The sequence below is a fragment of the Piliocolobus tephrosceles genome, chromosome 4 (assembly GCF_002776525.5).
Source record: "Piliocolobus tephrosceles isolate RC106 chromosome 4, ASM277652v3, whole genome shotgun sequence".
Classification (NCBI taxonomy): Eukaryota; Metazoa; Chordata; class Mammalia; order Primates; family Cercopithecidae; genus Piliocolobus; species Piliocolobus tephrosceles.
In genome coordinates, this window is record NC_045437.1 from 132878998 (window position 1) to 132901021 (window position 22024).

The window sequence follows — 22024 nt, forward strand, 5'->3', positions numbered from 1 at the left end:
CGTATTTTTTTAGTAGAGACGGGGTTTCACCGTGTTAGCCAGGATGGTCTCGATCTCCTGACCTCGTGATCCACCCGTCTCGGCCTCCCAAAGTGCTGGGATTACAGGCTTGAGCCACCGCGCCCGGCCCTTTCTGAAGCTTTTGTACCTAGCATGGGGTTCAGCCAAAGTGGGAAGTCAATAAATGTTTTTAAATTAATGAAAGAATGGTTGGTAGAAAATCAACTAAAAATTACTAAACCAATAAAATAACTGGTCCTTAAGGCTGGGTTTCTCAACCTTGTCACTAATGACTTTTCAGACTGGATAATTATTTGTTGTTGAGGGACTATCTTGTGTGCTGCAGACTGTTTAGCAGCAACCCTGGCCTCTACCTATTAGATGCCAGTAGTATCCCCTCCTACAGTGGTGACAATAAAATGTCTCCAAATATTGACAAATGTTCCCGGGAGTGAAGGAAGAACAAAATCACCTTGGTTAAGAGCCACTGCCTTAAGGAGAAGGAAGCAATAAAAAGACCTTTTTTGATGTTGCCCAAAAGCATGCAAAAATTCTAGTTCTTCTGAGAAGTTATTTTTTGGGTTTTGCTTAAAGCAGTTACTCAGGTCCTTTAAATATATAGAATATGTAATCCGTAGGAGGCTCTCCAGCCCTGTGAGAAAGGCTTAATTACCATATTCCAGAACTTGTCAAATGCAACAAGGAAGCCTGTACAGACGCCCCGAAGTCCCTTGAAAGTGCGGATGTGAACATTCACCTTCACCCCCTCGCGGATACAGCGATGGAGTTCACCCAGAGGGCTGCCTTCGTGCACTGAAACAAGAGAAGATCAGGACAGTTTTAACATCTGCCCTCATTCCCAGAATTAAGCCAAGACCACCCAACTTCAGCCAGCAACATGAGGCCCATGGTAGAGTGACAATCTCACTATTGGAACAGGAAGGTCCAATGGGCAACATGGCTCGTGCGGTCAACACACACTGACATGAGACTAGATTCCAACAGAATGAGGATAAACCATATGTACTGATACCGGCCAAATGTTTCACTACCAGTGTATCTTTTATTCTACGATGTCGCTGATTCTAAGATGAACTATCACTTAAAAACTTCTTGGGTGGGCCGGGTGCAGTGGCTCACACCTGTACTCCCAGCACTTTGGGAGGCCGAGGTGGGCAGATCACCTGAGGTCAGGAGTTCGAGATCAGCCTGGCCAACATGGTGAAACCCCGCCTCTACTAAAAATACAACAATCAGCCAGGCATGGTGGCCCACACCTATAATCCCAGCTACTCAGGAGGCTGAGGCAGGAGAATGGCTTGAACCCAGACGTGGAGGTTGCAGTGAGCCGAGATCCTGCCACGGCACTCCAGCCTGGGCAGCAGAGTAAGACTGTCATAAAAAAAAAAAAAAAAAAAAATGGCCGGGCACGGTGGCTCACACTTGTAATCCTAGCACTTTGGGAGGCTGAGGTGGGCAGATCACAAGGTCAGGAGTTTGACACCAGCCTGGCCAACATGGTGAAACCTGTTTCTACTAAAAATACAAAAAATTAGCTGAGAGTGGTGGCCCATGCCCATAATCCCAGCTACTCAGGAGGCTTGAACCCAGGAGGTGGAGGTTGTAGTGAGCCGAAATCGTGCCAATGCACTCCAGCCTGGGTGACAGAGCAAGATTCCGTCTCGAGAAAAACACACACACAAAATGTATATATCAACAGCGAGATCCTTCTCAATTCTGTGCCTTAAGACAATTCATGAACACATACCCAGCTTGAGTCTTCCAAAAAACCAAAAGCTTTGTTTACATGTTCAAAGGAAACAAACTGCACTCTGCCCTTAAAACACGTGCAATCCTGTCAGAAAGAAGGGCCTTTGACGCCACCAAAGCTACTCCACGCACAAGCTCTCTGGAGTCACTAGTGTTTCTGGGAGGAAAAGCACTGGTTGTATGTAGCCCAAGCCCTGATGGTGTAAAAGGCACCTGCTGAGTATCCGGCTCCTATGACACTACTAATAAGCATCACATGAAAAGAGCAGGATAAGGATTTATGGGAAGAATATTGGAACTATAAAGTTCAGCTTTTATTATGAAGGATTCTCTTCTCAGAGCGTGGGAGCAAAGATGAATTTTATTTTTATTATTTCATGTTAACTCAGCTCTCACAATATGCTGGCTATGGTATATAAAACCTCCCCAAAGAAAACCCTACACATTCTTCTTTTTTTCTTGAGACAGGGTCTCACTATGTCACCCAGGCTGGAGTGCAATGGCACAATCACGGCTCACTGCAGCCTTGACCTCCTTGGCTCAAGCGCTTCCCCTACCTCAGCCTACTGAGTAGGTGGGACTACAGGCACGCACTATGCACCCCCAATCTCTCTTTCTCGTGCATACACAGTCTCAGTCTTTCCCAAGTTTGCAAGGCAAAATTCTGTAGAAAGTTTTTTGTTTTCGGTCAGGTCTTAGAAGTCTAGATTATTATATAGAGATTTGGCATTGACAGTAAACAAATGAAAAATCTCTCCTGCTTTGTTTCTAGTGGCATAAAGAACAACAGCCCTGCACTTCAATTTGGATAACTAAATTGGTTCCTCCTGAAGCCATCTTATCCCTCTGTCACAGATTGGCTTATAAACGATGGCTGTGATAAATTAATAAAAGATTCTTAGAAGAAAATGACTTAGCAGACTAGCAGGAGGAGTTTATCTCAGATTACAGGTTTGGGAATAAGTCAGAGTTGGAAGCAACATGAAACAGTGACCTTGGAAAAGACCATGAGAATTTTGGTCTGACCGTCACCATTTACCTCTCTTCTAGCAGTATTTTAAAGTCCTTTGTACATTTGCTAGCTAAGGGTGTGTGTGTGTGCGCATATGTGTTATAGGCCGTATTAAATCAAGCATTGTAAACAACTTTCAGGTCATTATAACTAGTTGCGTGACCCTGGTGAATAACTTTTTCTTTAAGGTCCAAATTTCCTCATTCATAAAATGAGGTTAAGATAGTTAACTTGTAGATTTCTTTCAGGACTAAGTCCCAATAATTCAATTTCTTAGAAACTGATCACATGCCTGCATTATTTCCTTTTCTACACATACATATATACTGCCCCCTGCCCTACAGATGTATGTGTTTACACAAAGAGTGGAAAGACTATTCTTTTTCTAACTTGGAAAAAAACAGGGACATTACTTCTTTCCCACACCTCCAAAACAGAGAGAAAGGGCAATCAGGTATCTTAGCAACAGTCTCTTATTCTAATTAAATAGATAGCAAATTCAGGTCTTTCAATTGGTCTTTCTCAAATGTGTAGCTTTAATTTTTTTCTTCCAAAGATTTAATAAGGTGTAATTCTAGGAAGCATTGCTCTCCTTGTATCCTTGTGTGATCAAAAGTACAACACTAGCACCACCTATCAGAGCAAACCGCCAAGGCAAAAATGAGCTCCCATTCTGAATCAGAGTGCACATTCTCTTTCCAGCCGTCTCTGTGGCAAGCTCCAAATGGATGTGTCAGGTTTCTATGACAAAATATGACAAAAAAGCATATGCCTTATCTTTGGAGAAAGTTACTCTTCCAATCCCCTTCTCCACTGCCATACCCTTCCACATCCAGGTCATTTTCAGCTCCACTCTTCCTTCTCCTGCTACATGTAAATTATACATTTAAATTTAAATTTATAAATTTAAAATAACTGTTCTCAATCATGCCCTTCTTTAAAGACCTAAAACTTACCTCTTACAGGAACTCTTGTTTTCCTTAGAAATATTTAATAGGAATGTAGGAAGAGAAGCCATGTCTGTGTCTCAGGTGGCGGCAAAACAAGATGGTGGATCCCCGTGCCATGACCCCCAGACGCAGGGCTTATATGCTATAGGGAAAGGGTGATTCTGAAGGGATGTGTACGACAATTGAAGTAAGATAACATCAAGGTTGTTCTCACGTAAGGACAGGAGCTACAGTAAGTACATGCTCTTACTCAAGGAACAACAGTAAATTTGAAATCTTAGAGGCCTTCCCAGAATTGGGTTTAATCAGAAGTCAACACGGTGGATTAGCATTCAAGATGGAGTTGCTTTAGCCTCCACAACCACCTATTCAAATGAAATTTAAGGACAAATCTGTATCTACATATATATCTCCAGATATACAAAGTTATTAGCTCATTAGGGCATAGGCAGCTCCCCAGATTCCATAACCTATTAAGGGCCCAGAGAAATGAAACCACAAACTGTAACAGTCACCTTATGAGTCTGCAACAGAAAAATATTTTTTCTTTTCTCTGAAAATAGTTTTAGTTGCCATTCTATAGAAGGGTGCCATGACAGATTTAAAGCACAATGTTTGAATCAGTTACCTGGCAAAGGCACACCAGTGTCTTCCCTATTGTGATGCTATGTCAAACTGGCCTAAACACACACACACACACACACAGAGCAGTGTGGTGCAGAAATCATCTGAGGCTATTCTTCAGTTGCACTGGAGACAGCTGCATTGAGCTGAGAAAAGTGACAAGGCTGAATTTTAAGCTTGGCCTTTTTTGAAGCCCAAGTACCCCTGTTCTCGGTTTTATGTAAGTCATACTCATGCACCTTTGGCAACCTCTGTGTAACAGAGATGCTGTTCAAATTTGAGAGTTCACTTTACTGCTGTATGTAGGGCTCAGGTGTTCTTGATTTTGCTTATTTTCTTGCTCTTTATTTGCAGGTAGTGAAATCAAAGTTATCCAAAGAATATCACTTTATTAAAATGAAAACATCAAGACACCATATTGTGGGAAATTATTTCAGCAATCAAAGTAAACTACAACAACAGGACTCGAACAAATTTCCAATCGTGATATTATGTCAGAGGCCCAATAAATCAGGTTTGTTTTGAAATCCTTCTCAGCAGGATGTGTGTGAGTAAAAGCGACTGTGTAGGCTCCCTGCAGGAGAACTGAATTTGGAACTGGAGACAAGCCATTCACCTAGACAGTGGTCTAGAAGCCAAACCCTGCATGTCACATGCATTTTGGATTGACCACACACACTTGTTCACACCGGCACATGCTGCACACCAACACACTTGTAGCTAAAACAAAGTAATGATAACACTTTTTCTTACAGCTTTATAATGTCAAGACGTTAGCTTGAACACACCAGTTCGTTTCACAGTGACAGATATACCTAGAAAAAGCTTGCTTGAAGCATAATTATAAACCAGAACCACTGTGGGTCAGGTATGGTGCTGCGATACTAAGGAGAAATATAGACACTAGAATTATGTGGAAAAGAGGATGATAATGCTCTTTAATCTTGTCTTACCATTCTCTATAGGCACCTCAATATTAAAAAGGAGGAAAAGCAATTACATTCCACTTGCAAGTAGAGCTTGTGCTTGAGTTTTTTACATGGAGAAAATGTGGTATCAATGATGGCTTAGGCTTAATGATTATGAAAAACCTTTCCTCCTATGCTTTTTTTTTTCTTTAGTATTCCCAGTATTGCAACAGCCTCCTATACTTTTATTATTACTTTTGAGACCTCTTATCACCTCTGTAGACATCCCTATGATGTCCCTATGATCTCGGCTCACTGCAGCTTCCACCTCCAGGGTTCAAGCGATTCTTGTGCCTCATCCTCCTGAGCAGCTGGAACTAGAGGCAGATGCTGCCACGCCCAACTAATTTTTGTATTTTTAGTAGAGACAGGGTTTGACCATGTTGGCCAGGCTCATCTTGAACTCCTGGCCTCAAGAGATCCGCCCGCCTCGGTCTCCCAAAGTGCTGGGATTACAGGTGTGAGCCACTGTGCCTGGCTACTTTTTTAAAATTTTATTACTGCAAGGAAAAGAATAGGACTGCTCCACAAGGGAATTCAAAGAGATTCTATGACAGAGATACAAAGTGAAACATTTTAAGGTTAAAACACCATTACACTTAATTTTTCACTCCTTCCACACTGTCCTGTCTGTGAACTTGGATGGGTAACTTGGATCTGAATTGAAGAAATACAGCATTTTAAAGTCAGCAACAAAATGTAGCTCCTCCTGTATTTTTCATTATGTTTCATTGATGATATGACCTAACAAAGCTTCTGTTTGCTGTTATAGCCTGAGGTAACTTACATTTTATGTACATTTTTGCAAAGAATTAAGCATTCTCAAATGCATAGGCATTTTTTTCCAGAAAGCATTTGTATATGTCCACAAATAGTTTTATCTTTTTTTTTTTTTTTTTTTTTTTTTGAGACAGAGTCTCGCTCTGCCGCCCAGGCTGGAGTGCAGTGGCCGGATCTCAGCTCACTGCAAGCTCCGCCTCCTGGGTTCACGCCATTCTCCTGCCTCAGCCTTCCGAGTAGTTGGGACTACAGGCACCCGCCACCTCACCTGGCTAGTTTTTTGTATTTTTTAGTAGACACAGGGTTTCACCGTGTTAGCCAGGATGGTCTTGATCTCCTGACCTCGTGATCCGCCCGTCTCGGCCACCCAAAGTGCTGGGATTACAGGCTTGAGCCACCGCGCCCGGCCAGTTTTATCTTACTGGTATCTATATTTTGATTTTTCTGAGCAACTGTATCCAATCAGAGTTTAGAGTAGGCATATATATTTTTAATTAAAACTGTGGCATACATATAAAATATACCTAGTTCTTTTCTTTTTCCCTTCCAACTTTTGTTTTTGGATCAGAAGGTACATGAAAAGTTTGCTGCATGTGTAAATCATGTGTCACTGGGGTTTGGCGCACAAATTATTTTGTCACCCAGGTAGTGACCATAGTACCTGATAGGTAGTTTTCTGATTCTCACCCCCCTCCCACCCTTCACCCTCAAGTAGGAACTCTTTCTTGAATAAATCCAATCCTCACCCATGTTTCTGTTGTTTTCTTGCTTTCTGAAGGTCAACTCTGTGTGAACGTCAACACCTGTCTCTCATGTACACCCAATTGTCTGCAGTGCCATGGTGAAAATTTTCAGTATGTAGGGCACATTCTCTGAGATCTTAATTCCAGGGGTATACTTAATCACAAGAAGTTGACAAAGCTGGTCTTCACACACTGTCATATCATTACAGTAAAGTGCTCTACAGGGAAAGCCAAAACCACCCACCACATAGCAATACACAGGAATATTCCTTTCCCTTGATAATCTTGGTAGCAACGCAATAACTGGTAAAATAGAAATAAATGTTGCAATGAGACTTGGAGTGCATTTCAACTACCTAATGGTGGCAAATTGCATAGGCAAATTAAGGTCCCCCAAACTGCTCTTGTTTTGGGAACATGCATACTGTCTTTGTGTTATAGCCGGGCAAGCAAGCCGGGGTAAATCCTAGCTTGGGCAGGGATGCTGTGGCATGGTAAGACATCCAGCAAAGGCACACATAACAGCACACAGCGTTTCAGGATGTTTCTCTCTTAATAAACAAATTTCTAGGAAGGAAGAAAATCAGTCCCTTGCTTGGCACACCTCTCCATCCAAAAGGCAGTGACTTAATAAGGTAACAATTTAATTATCAGGATACAGATGCTTTGAATGGCTAAGTAGGTCATTGTGTTCACAGGGCAGATGTCAGAATTGCTTGCCAGATGACAAAAGAGATAACTCTAGGCTGTTTTTATTCCATTTATACAAGACCTAACTCACACATTAGAGCCTCTGCTGTTTACAGCTTTCTCTAAGGATCTATTAGGAGGCTCCAAGAAATTCCCTTGTGCCATTTACACCTTTAGAACTTAAAATAATCTGCACATATGGTAATATGAGCCTGACAGACACAGTCCTGCACCCAGCCAGGCAGAGTGGCTGTAAAACAGCGTCTGTTTTAGTGGCATTCTGTGCCTGCTGCATTTCAGCACTTGTGACTTAGTAATGTGAACATATGTGTATTAAGACCCTGCAGCCCTTCTGCTTATCGCACTCGAGGAGGAGCTGTCAATGTACAGGGGTTATGGGATTATGCGCCTGTGCTATCTGAACAGATCTCCCCACACTCCATCCGATCATCCTCAAATCCCACTGACCAAATACTCTCCTTCCCCTAATATTGGCTGTGCTCTCCCCCCACGTCTCCTTTTCCGCCCCACCTTACCTATCACTGTGGTCTCTAAGACCTCTCATCACCTCTGCAGACGTCCCCATGATGTCCCCCAAACTCTGTAGCCCCCACCACCTCTCCAGGTCCTCCATCAATCCTGTAGACCCTCTCCGCAGGCTCATCACCTCTGACCCTTCCATGGGCCCCGATTACCTCTACAGACCTTTCCCACGGCTTCTTATCACCACTACAGCCTCACCACTCTCCCTCTGTTGCTCCTACAGCCCCTTTTCTTACTCAGAGGGACCCTCCCCCCGCCGTCATTACCCACATTACTCAAGCAGTTCCACCCCACAGTCGCTGATGATCCCCGCAAATCTCCACCAAGGCGCTCCCACAATACAGGCAGACCCGCGCCCGGCCACCGCCGCCCCGCAGACGCCCCCTCGGCCGCCAGCTTCCGGACGGCTGCGGCCCCGCTTCCCGCCCGGCCCGCGGACTCACAGGGCATTCGCGTGAGCACGTTGCGTGGCGCCTTCCTGCTCCGACCGGGACCCCTCCGGCCCGCTCCTGCGGCTCCGTCCCCTTCCTCTTTGGCCACCATGAGACGGCGGAGACGCTGGATGCGCTCGGGGTCCGGGGCGGGCGCGTCCGGGCGCCGGCGAGTCCTGCCTGAGGGCCCGGGCGCGGAGGGAACCCCCGAGCCCGCGGCCGCGCCCCGAGCCCGCCCGCGCCCGCGCCCGCCGCCCCGGACCCCGGTCCTGAGGAAGCTCTCGTACTCCGCCACGTTGTTGAAGCAGGGGGCATTGGGGTAGGGGATGGGAGGCAGGCGGGGCGCGTACAGGGCCAGCAGCGGGTCGAAGCTGTCAGAGCTGACATCCAGCCGCGGGCTGGGCGGGCGCGCGGGACTCACGGCGCGAGCCGACCTCGCCCCCCGCTCCCGCTCCTCCATGTTTGAAAGGCCCGCAAGCCGAGGCCCATGGGAAGAAGGAGCGGAGCCGCCAGAGGGCGGCACTGCGCAGCCGCGGCGCGGGGTTGCACTGCGCCGACGCGGCCGCCGGAGGGCAGCACCTGTCCTCGTTCCACCCGGGCCGGGGGCGTGGTGTGCGGCTCCGACCAGCCCGCGCCTAGCGCCGCCTCCGCCCACGGCGGACAGGTTAACGCTGTCGGCTGCTGCTTGACCTGCTCCAATGCAGTTTCCCCGTCTATATCATTACCACTTAGGGTGTTTGTTAATACTCCGGGTTCCCCGGGAATGAGCTCGGGATCGCATCCTAGGTTGAGCTGGCAGGAAACGTCTGGAGGAAGGCAATGAATGTCTCAATTTGCTTCCATGCTGAGTACTACTGATGGGGTGGGAAGAATAGCCTACCTGGGCTCAAAGTATTTAGCGTCTTTCTCATCTGAAATATGATATAAATAGTACCTACCTCATAGAACTGACCTCAGGATGGGGAGATACTGCCTACAGAGCTCATAATAGATGCATGTCGGCCAATACTGGGTGTCTGTCCTCCATTTCCTACACCCTGTGCATAAACAAATTTGCGCTTAGTATCAAAGAAAATTCATTATATCACTGTCTTTCTAAGCATTGCTAAGCAATTGGAAGAGACAACGATCCAGCTCTTGGAGGAAACTATGGAAAATTCACAAGATCTGATCATACCACTTGCTACTTTACAGTCTCAGTTCGGCAAAATATTTTTTGGTTGATTTTAAAATGACAGTCTACTCTACACGGAAGGCCCAGATACAACCTTCTCATCCATCAGAGCCAAAATGTTTCCACTCACCTACAGGCCACACATCACTTGCCCATCACCACATTCTCGAACTGCCATCAACTAGTGTTCTCTGTACTAGTTGCTTTGTGTACATTTCAGTTTCCTTAAGACTTAGAGAGGATGTCTCCAAGAGAATACTGGAGAGTACCTTAGAGAACAAGATGAAAATTAATATACAACTGTGAAATATACCTTGGGATGAATGCATACTACTGCAAAGATAAAACCATCAAGCAGGCCGGGCACGGTGGCTCACGCCCATAATCCCAGCACTTTGGGAGGCCGAGGCAGGTGGATCACGAGGTCAGGAGTTCAAGACCAGCCTGGCCAAGATGGTGATACCCCGTCTCTACTAAAAATACAAAAAATTAGCCGGGTATGGTGGCAGGCGCCTGTAATCCCGGCTACTCCGGAGGCTGAGGGAGAGAGTTGCTTAAACCTGGAGGAGCGGAGGTTGCAGTGAGCCGAGATTGCGCCACTGCACTCCAGCCTGGGTGACACAGCGAGACCCTGTCTCAAAAAAAAAAGAAGAAAAGAAAAGAAAAGAAAAAAACCTCAAGCACTGGCTTCTAATTAGTAGCAGTACAGGTTTCTTTATGGCACAGGTTTTGAACCCAGCTTATCACTTTATTCAGAACCCCCCGCCTGAATAAAAAACTTGAAGCTGCAGAACTGCTGGCAATTCAACAAATGAGTGCTCATCTCCACATCATATAACAAAACTGAGTGATAGCCTTTATGGTGTCATTTAAGACCCACAGAAAGCACGTTTCTCTAGGTGGTTTTCTTGAAAATTTGTACTCTAATGCCTACTTTTCTGTATTTTGATATAAAATGCTGTCAACTTACCATTAAGTTAAAATTGCCAATCAAGAGCTACATTATCTTACTTCCCACCCAGCCTGTCACAGTATACGGAGTGCCTTGCTGCCCAAGGTGCTGTATGTTGACAACCATACATATCAGAAGCCTTTGGGGCTAAAAATCGGATTACTGGCTGGGTGCAGTGGTTCATGCCTGTAATCCCAGCACTTTGGGAGGCTGAGGCGGGCAGATCACAAGGTCAGGAGTTCGAGACCAGCCTGGCCAATGTGGTGAAAACCCCCGTCTCTACTGAAAATACAAAAATTAGCCAGGCGTGGTGGTGCGTGCCTGTAGTCCCAGCTACTCAGGAAGTTAAGGCAGGAGAATCACTTGAACCCGAGAGGCAAAGGTTGCAGTGAGCTGACAGAGAAAGACTCCAAATCAAAAAAAAAAAAAAAAAAAAAATCAGATTGTTGAGCTTCAAACCTTCCTGGGGGCTGGGAAGAGCCAAAAATGTGCGTTTTAAACAAGCATTCCAAGTAATTTTTTTTTTTTTTGCATCCAGAAGTTTGTGAACCACTGGTATGATAAGGGTATGTGTATCCTGGGCTACCCGAAGACATATACAAAAGTTAGATTTCATATAGTCTATTTGTCTAAGAAAAATAAATGAAGAAGCAAGCCAAAGGAGTTGACATCTTTATTTCTTTCCTCAAAGATATTTTAGCAATTACCAAACAAGAACCGTATCTCCTCTTTCTGTGGAGTGAGAACAGGAAGGGAAAAAAATGGCATCAACAGATGGGTTGTCAATTAGTGAGGGATGGGGCCAGCAATCGCCCTTTCAAAAATACATTTTCTTCTTAGATGTAAATTCTGCAGTGCAAGACGAGGCACTGGGACATGGGTTGTCGCTTTTTTTAAAGATAGTTTTGCTCTGTCACTCAGGCTGGAGGTGCAGTGGCATGATCTCAGCTCACTGCAAAAACCACCTACCAGGTTCAAGTAATTATCCTGCTCCAGCCTTCTGAGTAGCTGGTATTACAGGGACGTGCCACTACGCCCGGCTAATTTTTCTATTTTTAGTACAGATGGGGTTTTGCCATGCTGGACGTGGTGATCTACCCGCCTCAGCCTCCCAAAGTTCTGGGATTACAGGTGTGAGTCACCGTGCCCAGCCATGTTTTTTTTTTTTTTTTTTTTTTTTTGAGATGGAGTTTCGCTCTTGTTGCCCAGGCTGAAGTGCAATGGCACAATCTTGGCTTACCTCAACTTCCGCCTCCTGGGTTCAAATGCTTCTCCTGCCTCAACCTCCCGAGTAACTGGAATTGCAGGCATGCGCCACCAGGCCCAGCTAATTTTTTGTATTTTTAGTAGAGACGGGGTTTCTCCCCATTGGTCAGGCTGGTCTCGAACTCCCAACCTCAGGTGATCTGCCTGCCTGGGCCTCCCAAGGTGCCGGGATTACATACATGAGCCACCGCACCCGGCCTCTTGATTCTCAATAGGGCCAAATAATCCTTTCCCTCCAAAATATAACACCAGGACAAGAGAAAAATGTGAGTTCTCTCACCTATTCCCACTACCTTCCCCCATTCAGAGGCCAAGTTTGGCTGCATATGATGATCCCTGCTGCTGTCTGCTGCTCCTCACCCATCTCCACTGACCCAACAGAAGGTGGCACTACTAACATTATGACTCCTCTGACACCTGCTACCTGTCGATTAGCAGAAACATGTTTACCCCTCTGCTCTTGAAATCAAATGTCATTTTTCTGATTACATAGAGGCTATGTGAGAATCTTTTTCAGGAAGTCTAATAGGAAAGTGACTTTTAAAACTGAAATATCTTGAGTACGTGGGGTAAATGTTTCTTCATCCTCATTCACTCATTGTTTCTCTCATATATACACATAATTGTTTCTTCTTAGAAAGAGGTAAATGGCCTTGGAAACTATGCTCCTGGCTAGATGATAATCATGCTGACAACTCCATTAAATCAATCCACACAACGTGTACACAAGGACACTGAAGCCACTACTCATTTGTTCAGCCAAAGTTGTCAACTTGGCAATTGGCACAAAGCGCCGAGTCTTCCCTGCAATTCCTGAATTCAGAGGCATCATGCAGGCATTAACCCATATTTATCTTGGGGCCTGCCAAAGATGAATGCAAGTAGATGGGTGGCAGAGGTGAGATTTTCAGTCAGTGGGTTTTCTGGTTAAGAACAGGTGGGCGAGAGTTTGGGCTCCTCTTCTTTCATAGGTGAAAAGAACTGACAGGTTTTTACAAGATTTATGTCACTATCTAAAAATGATTCATTCTCCAAGGCATGAAATAGTTCTTCCTTTATAAAAATAGTACTGCGATTAAAAAAAAAGCACTTCTGCCAAAGGAACCATGTTCCAACACTGCAAACAAGGTGTTCTGCTTAAACAGAACAAGATACACCACCCCCATCCATCCCTTCCTTCCCTGTTCCCCTCCCAACTTGAGCCGTGTAATTCGCACCAGTGTTCTGGGTGGTAGGGATACAGCCACCTAAGGCAAGGAGCCCTGGGAGGTGGGAGGGCTTGCATGGTTAAGCACACCAGAAATGAAGCGCAAAGGGTCAGCTGTCTTCATCTAGAATATCTGGATGTTCCTTCCAGAAAGCATCCCCAATGATATCGCAGTGCAAGGGCACTGGCTTCGTCCTGGTCCGGGTCACTGCCATCTTTTTTCCTTCCATTTCTGTTGGCAGCTTAATTTCTTTTGTCATCACTTCATTCACCTACAGGTAAAAATAAAGTAGTGACATTGTTAACTCAGGAGTGGGTTTGGGAGAGAAAAGATGTGGGGATAGTTAACTTTTTATCTTCATATACTTCTGACTGCCAGATTTGAGATATATATAGATATAAATATGTGTATATATATGCGCATATATGTATGTGTGTATATATACATATACATATAATCTCAGTATGCATGAAGTTCTTTATAATTAAAAATAGTTTTAAAAAGGTTATGTTACCCGAGCACGGTGGCTCACACCTGTAATCTCAGCACTTTGGGAGGCTGAGGCATGCAGATCATTTGAGGTCAGGAGTTCAAGATGAGCCTGGCCAACATGGTGAAACCTTGCCTCTACTAAAAATACAAAAATTAGCCAGAAATCACTTGAACCCAGGAGGCGAAAGTTGTAGTGAGCCGAGATGGCACCACTGTACTCCAGCCTGAGCAACAGAGCAAGACTCTGTCTAAAAAAAAAAAAAGTTATACTAGAGTGAAGCGATCTTAGGAACAAAGAAAGGATTCCATGTTCCTCATTAGCAATAACTATAGAATTAAAGGTGTTTCTTACCTTCCACCTGCATTAAGAGGTATCCAAGTCTGTACCAAAGAACAAATGTTTTGAAAAACTCAAAGAGCTGGAGTTGCCAGTGGAATGACTAGCTCTCAAGGTACTCCTTGGTACTTGAAAACATTCATTTCAGGGGGGAAAAAAAAAAAAAAAAACTTCACATGGAAGGAAATAAATTTAGAGAAATCATTATGCCTAACAGCTGGTACAGAGAGAAAATATTGGTAAAATTAAGGATATAGGTAAATGTACAGACTTATTACAGAATATTAAGTATGAATGTCAAAGAAATCTCATGACATTTATGAAAACAACAAACCCTCATATACATCGTCTCTTAGTGCCTCATATTATACTTGTCATGGGATGGAGAGACCATTTAATGGTATTATCCAGTGTGAAAGCATTTTTTAAGTATTTTATGAATGTACAAATCCTCATACCTGTACTGTATCCTTTTAAAAGGATTTTATTGGATACAGGGAAAGCTTATAACACAGAAAAATAAAGGCACTAATTCTAAAATTCTGTAATTCTACTTATGTATGGGAGATTTTGGACCACTACTGACAAAATGTAATTAAAAATAAGAATCTATGGCCTCTCCTCTTGGAAAGGATCTGGTTTGCGTTAGCAACTGGAGTCACATCAGCATACAGGCAGCAAAGACGGCACGGCTTGGAATGGGCACAGGCTCTCTTTTTTCCTGACTTCCATTTTTCTTTGAACATAACAGCATTACCTTCTGCCATATCAACACAGTCCCTTTCCTATACATCAGCGGCTCATTATTATAGTTGATGTTGAATTCAGAAAACAAAATCTCATTCTTGTCTGCTGCAAGAGTTCCCTGAGGAAATAAAAATAGATATTCAAAGCTCTGCCTGTCTTCTTTCTCCCCTAATGCTACTATCCATTAGACCCACAACCTAAACTTCCACAATCAAGAAGTGGAAGGATTTTATCAAACATCTTATAGTTACTAGTGAATTTTCATCTGAAGGGCAATTCTGATCTTATTTAGATAAAATTCTCTCCTATACCAAACACTGGCTTCACAAGTCAAGACTGAAAGGGAGTGGGGGGAAGTGATACTGAGTACATATTATATATTTGGGCCAGTAAAACTTAGAAAGGTTATATAAATTGCCCAAGGTTAAAAGGTTGTCCTTATTCTTCTACAAAGAATCAAAATCTGAACTTAACTCTTCCAAACCTGGATATACCTACCAGTGTGCCTTTTTTTTGAGACAAAGTCTCACTCTGTTGCCCAGGCTGGAGTGTAGTGGCACAATCTCAGCTCACTGCAACCTCCACCTCCCAGGTTCAAGCAATTCTCATGCCTCAGCCTCCTGAGTCGATGGATTACAGGCATATGCCACCATACCCGGCTAATTTTTGTAGAGAAGCAGTCTCACTAAGCTGGCCAGACTGGTCTCGAACTCCTGACATCAGGTGATCCGCCCACCTTGGCCTCCTCAAAGTGCTGGGATTATAGGCATGAACCACTATGCCAGGCCCCAGTATTTCTATTATTGTTATATAAAAATCTCTATCATTACTATTATTAAAAATGACAACTGTTTACTGAGCAATTATAATGTACCAGGCATTGTATTAGTAACTGTTACAGCTGGGCACAGTGGCATGCACCTGTAATCCCAGCTACTTGGGAGGCTGAGGTGGGAGGACTGCTGGAGCCCAGGAGTTCAAGAACAGCCTGCGGAAAATAGCGAGAACCCATCTCAAAAAATAAATAAATAGATAAAATAAAATACATATAAAAGATCTGTTACAACACATTACCTCATTTCACAGTCATCCTACAAGTAGCACTGTTATAACAAAAACCAGTATTTATTAAGCGCTTACAAGGTGCTTCATACTATCCTGTTTTACAAGCATCATGCCATTTAATTCTCACCATAAACCTATGAGGTAGAAACTACTATTTTCTACATTTTACCTATAAAGAACTGAGGCAGAGAAGATAAAATTACACAGAAGCATGATATAAGTAGTTGTCATGACATTTATGAAAGTAACAAACTCAGCACGAACTCTTCCCATACACAGAGGTCATAAACCCAAGAAACTACAGGTGCCCAGCAGGGAAAACTGCAATGAGGGAAGAGGCCTGGTGGGACTGACAAAAAGTCAGTGCTGGCTGGGTGTGGTGGCTCACGCCTGTAATCCCAGCACTCTGGGAGGCCTGAGATCACTTGAGGTCAGGAGTTTGAGACCAGCCTGGCCAACATGGTGAAACCCTGTCTCTACTAAAAATACAAAAATTAGCTGGCTGTGGTGGCGTGCACCTGTAATCCCAGCTATGCGGGAGGCTGAGGCACGAGAACCGTTTAAGCACAGGAGGCAGAGGTTGCAGTGAGCTGAGATCACACCACTGTACTCCAGCCTGGGCAACAGAGTGAAACTGTGTCTCAAAAAAAAAAAAAGTCGGTTCTGAAGACGGCAGTCATACAGTCATACACGGCTCCAGGCAAGTGTTAGCACGTGGGAATGAAGAGCCAGTGTCCTCAATTCCACTTCCACCAAGAACACAAAGGCTCAGGGAGAAGTAGTAATTCATCCAGGATTACAGATCAAGCAGGCAGCAGAACTGCTCCTATTATGATTTTTATATCCTTTCAAAACAAAGCTGTAAAGGGATCTTAAAAAAAAAAGAAAAAGCGTAAAGTTAACATAAAAAAAGTTATGGGAGAGCCTACAGCGAACTGTCCCCAGTTATGTATTAATGTAGTTAGATCTTTATACCTGTAATCTTCCTTGGGCTTGTACTGGTGTTAGTCCAGATTGTTGTATCAGTGCCCAGAAAACTGTATTATAAAGATTATTGATGTGACCTGTGAGGAGAACAAATAGTAACGTTTAAATGCATAAAATATTTATTCAATATTCATTCTTCAAGGAATACTAGAGCCCTGACCCTCTCCTCTTTCAAAGTAAAGAGATCTCAGAGACATTTACTGACTTGCCCGAAGTCCTACGCAGGGAACATGGAGGGAAGGAGCAGGAGGAAAAAAACTTCATCCCTAACAACAGTTTTATTTGGTCATTTTAGATATACATTATACAAATCTGTTAACTTGTGTGTTAATCCTAGGAATACTTTAGAAGTTATTTGATTTATATTATTCTAATCTCTTTTCCAGTTCTTTTGGAAAAATCAAACTAAACAAGCAAGTAAAAGTCTCACAAACATCATCACAGCCACATAAGGCAAGGGTCACAATTCAAATACCCACTGAGGCTGGCATGAACATAAATGTGTAAAGCAGTGGGAGACCCCAGAGGAACAACAGGGAATGGCAGAGACTATGGCACACTAGCATTTATGTGCGTGTGAGTGTGCGTGTGTGTGTAAAGGTAGCGGCCACTGCACAGGCTCTGTCCAGTACTAAGAATGCAGATCCAGTATTGCCACATCTGATTTTTTTAAAAAATAGAGGTAAGGTGGCTGGGTGCGGTGGCTCGTGTCTATAATCCCAGCACTTTGGGAGGCCAAGGCGGGTGGATCACCTGAGGTCAGGAGTTCAAGACCAGCCTGACCAACACGGAGAAACCCCATTTCTACTAAAAAATACAAAATTAGCTGGGCATGGTGGCACATGCCTGTAATCCCAGCTACTCAGGAGGCTGAGGCAGAAGAATCCTATGAACCCAGGAGGTGGAGGTTGCAGTGAGCCGAGATTGCACCACTGCACTCCAGCCTGGGCAACAAGAGCGAAACTCTGTCTTAGAAAAAAAAAAAAAAAATAAAGATAAGGAGTTTTTACATAAAATTTAATTTTTCAAATACTTTAATTGAAAAAATACTTACATACTGCATTCTCTACAAAGTGTATGTCAAAACAAAGTATATGCGAGCCAATCCTGTATGATATCAACACCTGTATGGCATGGAATTGGTGGTTTAACTACACGTGTTTATTTGGTGCCACTCACAATCTGCTTGTCGCCAGCTGAGGTAGTCCTTTAAGGTCTGGTTGCTGGGATACACCACGACTCTTCCATCAAAGCCAGGGGGATACAGAAGGGGCTGGTCCTCAAAGTAATCCCGCCAATAAAACACATAGCTGGAAGCGAACTGGGAGGCCACATGAGTCATGAACTTACTTGAAAATATAACGCACATTGGGTGGAGCAAGAAAAAGAAAAATACATGGAATTAATTCAACACCCTGATAAGACCCGTGGGTACCACAGAGAGATAACACAAACTGCCCAGAAAGCCAGGAGATAAAATGCATTTGGCTAAGAAACACCATTTTAATACCTTGGTTTTGTGTTTTTTTTTTCTTTTTTGGGGACAGAGTCTTGCTCTGTTGCCTGGGCTGGAGTGCAATGGTGCCATCTTGGCTCACTGCAACCTCCACCTCCTGGGTTCAAGTGATGCTACTGCCTCAGACTCCTGAGTAGCTGGGATTACAGGCGCAGGGCACTACGCCCAGCTAATTTTTGTATTTTTAGTAGAGATGGGGTTTCACCACGTTGGCCAAGCTGGTCTCAAACTTCTGACCTCAAATCATCTGCCTGCCTCGGCCTCCCGAAGTGCTGGGATTACAGGCATGAGTCATCACACCCAGCCAGTTACATATTTTAAATGCAGCCTCTCTCTCCTTCCAGTTCTATTCAGTGATCTACTGATACTAAATTTTTCCCTATAGGATGTGATATGAATTTATGATTCAAGGGGTATTTTTTTTTATTTTATTTTATTTTTTAAAAGATGGAATCTCCATCCTGGCTAATACAGTGAAACCCCGTCTCTACTAAAAAAAAAAAACAAAAAACAAAAAACTAGCCAGGCGAAGTGGCGGATGCCAGTAGTCCCAGCTACTCGGGAGGCTGAGGCAGGAGAATGGCGTGAACCCGGGAGTCGGAGCTTGCAGTGAGCTGAGATCCGGCCACTGCCCTCTAGCCTGGGCGACAGTGCGAGACTCTGTCTCACAAAAAAAAAAAAAAAAAAAAAAAAGATGGAATCTCTCCGTCCCCCAGGCTGGGGTGCATTGGCACAATCATAGCACACTGCTGCCTCAAATTCCTTGGCTCAAGAGATCCTTCTGCCTCGACCTCTTGAGTAGATGGGAATATAAGCACATGCCACTGACCCTGGCTAATTTTTAAATTTTTTGTACAGATGAGGTCTCACCATCTTGCCCAGGCTGTCTCAACCTTCTGGGCTCAAGTAATCCTCTCCCTCGCCCTCTCAAAATGTTCGGATACAGGCGTGAGCTACCATGCCTGACCTGTTTGTGTTTACAGTCATGGAAGGAGGGAAACCATTGTTGTAAAAAAAATGCCAATTCAGGCTGGGGATGGTGGCTCACGTCTGTAATCCTAGCACTTCAAGAGGCCAAGGCAGAAGAATTGCTTGAGGCCAGGAGTTTGAGACCAGCCTGGGCAACACAGAGAGATCCCACCTCTATTAAAAAAAGAAAGAAAAACCAATTCATTGTATGATTTATTTCCCATACAGCGTTTCAAAATACTGCCAAATCAAGTATCAGATTTATCTATTTTATAATGAGATCCCCCTTAAGGAACAGTGTAATGCAATGCATGTAGAGACTATCACTGGCTAAAGCCAACCTATGAATTGTGAATATTACATTCTTATGGTCTCTGTTTCTAATCTTAATGTTCAATGCCAAGTCAGTCTAGAAACTAATCATATGGGACATGTGGGGGAAGAATCAGATAAAGAGGCACACAGAATGCTCGGCTATCAGATGGAAGTACAACAATCTAAACAGGAAATATACATGCACTCTGCAGTTACAAATACTGCAGACATCATCTGTAGCCTGTAAGTCTGCGATTAAGATAAACAAAACCAAATGTTGGTAGGAAATATTCTGAAGAAAGGAGGAAGGTCATGGAATTACCTGGCTCTTCTTTTAAACCAATTAGTTTTCCGCTTGAACACAAAGCTGTACTCATCACTCTGTCCATATGCAATCACAATATCCTCTAGTTCTTCCATCACAGTCTGGGCACATTTGGTCATCAGGTGGAGAGCACGGCTGTCATTAGGTTTTGCAAAGTTGTGCTTCTCAGCAAACCTTCGTAGGGGGAAGAGAAAAGGGAAGACAGCATGGATGGAAGCGTGTCATTAACAACAAGCTCTGTTGCTAGATAACAGAGGCTGTTTGGAGGAAGATAATGTAACAGCACTGTGAACCCAAATGCTCAACTAGCCACAACCTGATCCATTTCCTTAAGAACTTAGTTTTTTTCCTGCCCTAAAATTGAGAAAAACAGACATAAATGCTAAGCCTCAACTCTCCTTTCTATGAAATGGGAATAAAAGAATATTTACCTCATTGAGTTGTCCTGAAGATTAGGGGGAAGATAAAAGCAATCATACCTAGCTCCTAGTAAGTGCTCAATAAATGTTAGTTATAATGATCATTAATAATGCAGCCCTTTTTAAAAATTAAATTCCCATCTTTCTGTTATATTTCTTTCTCCCCCTCCCTCTCTTTCTGAGACAGGATCTTGCTCTGTCACCCAAGCTGGAGTGCAATGGTCCGATCACCGCTCACTGCAGCCTTGACCTCCCAGGCTCAAGCGATCCTCCCACCTCAGCCTCCCGAGTAGCTGGGACTATAGGTATGCACCACTGCGCCCGGCAAATTATAAAATTTTTTTCTTTTTCTTTCTTTCTCTCTTGCTTCTCTCTCTCTGTTTTTGTAGTGGCGGAGTTTCAGAAACAACAACAACAACAAAAACCTGGTCTTCAACTCCTGGCCTTTAGTGATCCTCCTGCCTTCCGCGCCCAGCCTTCTCTTTTTTTCTAACTCTCTGTTGAAAATAGTCCATGTGGCCTGTTACTGATAATGAAGCACAGACATAAGTACTGCCCACAAGCAAGGCTTACACAGACTTCTGAACAGTCAACATTCAAAGATATCTAACAGAAGGCTAGGCGATTGGCTTAAGAGCTTAAATACTGTGCATGAGAGTGACTTTTAACAACATGTCCTTGCTAACAGGTCTCTGTTCACTTAACACGGGCACTCTAAGCCAGATCCTCATCAGGGGAGCACGTCGCCCATTCAATAACACTAACAGCCAGCGTTCAAGCACTGTCCTAGCCAACACGCAGGGCGGGGCGATGCTCCATGCTGCGCACTCATTGGCTACCACGTTACCCCGGTAACCGTGACTGGGGCGGTGCGGAGGATTTGGGAGAGTAGAAGCCGGATTTCCCAGAAGCGCTGGGGCACCGCGACGCCCCGGGCCGAGCTCGCTCACCGATGGAAATTTCTGCCGTCCAGCCGCACTACCACCCAGCAGTGGGCCAGGCAGGTGTCGTCAGCCTCGAAGTCCCTCACGTACTCGAACTTGCTTTTTGCCATGGTCGCTCCCAGTCTCAGGCACCGTCTCAGAGTGATGGAAGTGGTGGCCAAGTAATCGTGAACCTTAACTTTACAGGCGGCCCACATTCTCCACGCGGAAGGGAAAGAGCCAGATAGCCCCGCCCCGGAAGTGTTCTCTTCGCGGCCGCTCTAGCCGTAGGGCGGTCGTAGTCTCTCTCGCCTCTCGCTGTAGTTCTTAACCTCTGGGGGAAGAGGATGGAGGTTTACGTTCTTCCTTTAGCACTTCCCACGCCTGCTTCTTCCTCCTCCCGTCCTGTGGCAAATCACTCTCATGAGGTTTTTAAAAATTATTTTTTATCTGCTGGTCTTGACTCACTAGCGAAAGCAATCAGTGTCCCCGTTAGTGCCCAGATCAAAATCATACCCCTACCTAAGAAAAAAAAAAGTTCTTTTTCTGACGTTTGAAGGTGTAGCTGTGATATATCCCCTTTTCTTAGTGGCATTTATTAACTCGTTCTAGAAAATCTGGAATACACCAAAAGTACAGTTAAGAAAATTAACACTTTGTTTCTCCATCTCCCCCTCAAAGCATTGTGGATGATTCCTTTCAGTCTTTTTTCTTTTTGTGTATGTAGGTTTACATACGAAATGCACAAGATTGGAATTATTCGCCTATACAATGTTTATATATTTTCCACTCAGCTTGAGCATTTGCCAATATCAGTT

The 22024-nt window shown here is 44.1% G+C and overlaps 2 protein-coding genes across 14 annotated transcripts in view; both read right to left on the reverse strand.

Moving 5' to 3' along the window:
• Positions 1–9997, reverse strand: part of LSM11 (LSM11, U7 small nuclear RNA associated) — a 35953-nt gene extending 25956 nt beyond the window's left edge. For 4 of the 11 annotated variants that reach the window (XR_002733048.2, XM_023218819.2, XM_023218821.2 and 1 more), the window contains exons 1-2: positions 8524–9985; positions 674–813 (exon numbers count right to left, since the gene is read on the reverse strand). Coding sequence is in view for 10 of the 11 variants with exons in the window: in XM_023218819.2 (XP_023074587.1) it covers positions 674–813; positions 8524–8971 (588 nt within the window). In the remaining variant the exon portion in view is untranslated. Of the gene's footprint in view, positions 1–673; positions 814–8523 lie in introns of all 11 variants that reach the window. The other 7 variants (XM_023218820.2, XM_023218815.2, XM_023218813.2 and 4 more) reach the window with 6 other exon arrangements.
• A 1298-nt stretch (positions 9998–11295) lies between these two features.
• THG1L (tRNA-histidine guanylyltransferase 1 like) lies at positions 11296–21541 on the reverse strand. 3 transcript variants are annotated; one of them, XM_023218808.1, is made up of 6 exons: positions 21234–21541; positions 19862–20038; positions 17919–18088; positions 16728–16816; positions 14698–14805; positions 11296–13382 (listed from the first exon to the last, which is right to left on the reverse strand). In XM_023218808.1, exons 1-6 carry the CDS (start codon positions 21422–21424, stop codon positions 13221–13223), a joined length of 897 nt encoding a protein of 298 aa, XP_023074576.1. In that variant the 5' UTR covers positions 21425–21541; the 3' UTR covers positions 11296–13220. The 3 variants fall into 3 exon arrangements, with proteins under 3 accessions (XP_023074576.1, XP_023074577.1, XP_023074578.1); XM_023218809.1 differs by lacking the exon at positions 14698–14805 and having other exon boundaries at positions 12735–13382; positions 21234–21470; XM_023218810.1 differs by lacking the exon at positions 21234–21541 and having other exon boundaries at positions 12735–13382; positions 17919–17997; positions 19866–19928.
• Positions 21542–22024: the final 483 nt, after the last annotated feature.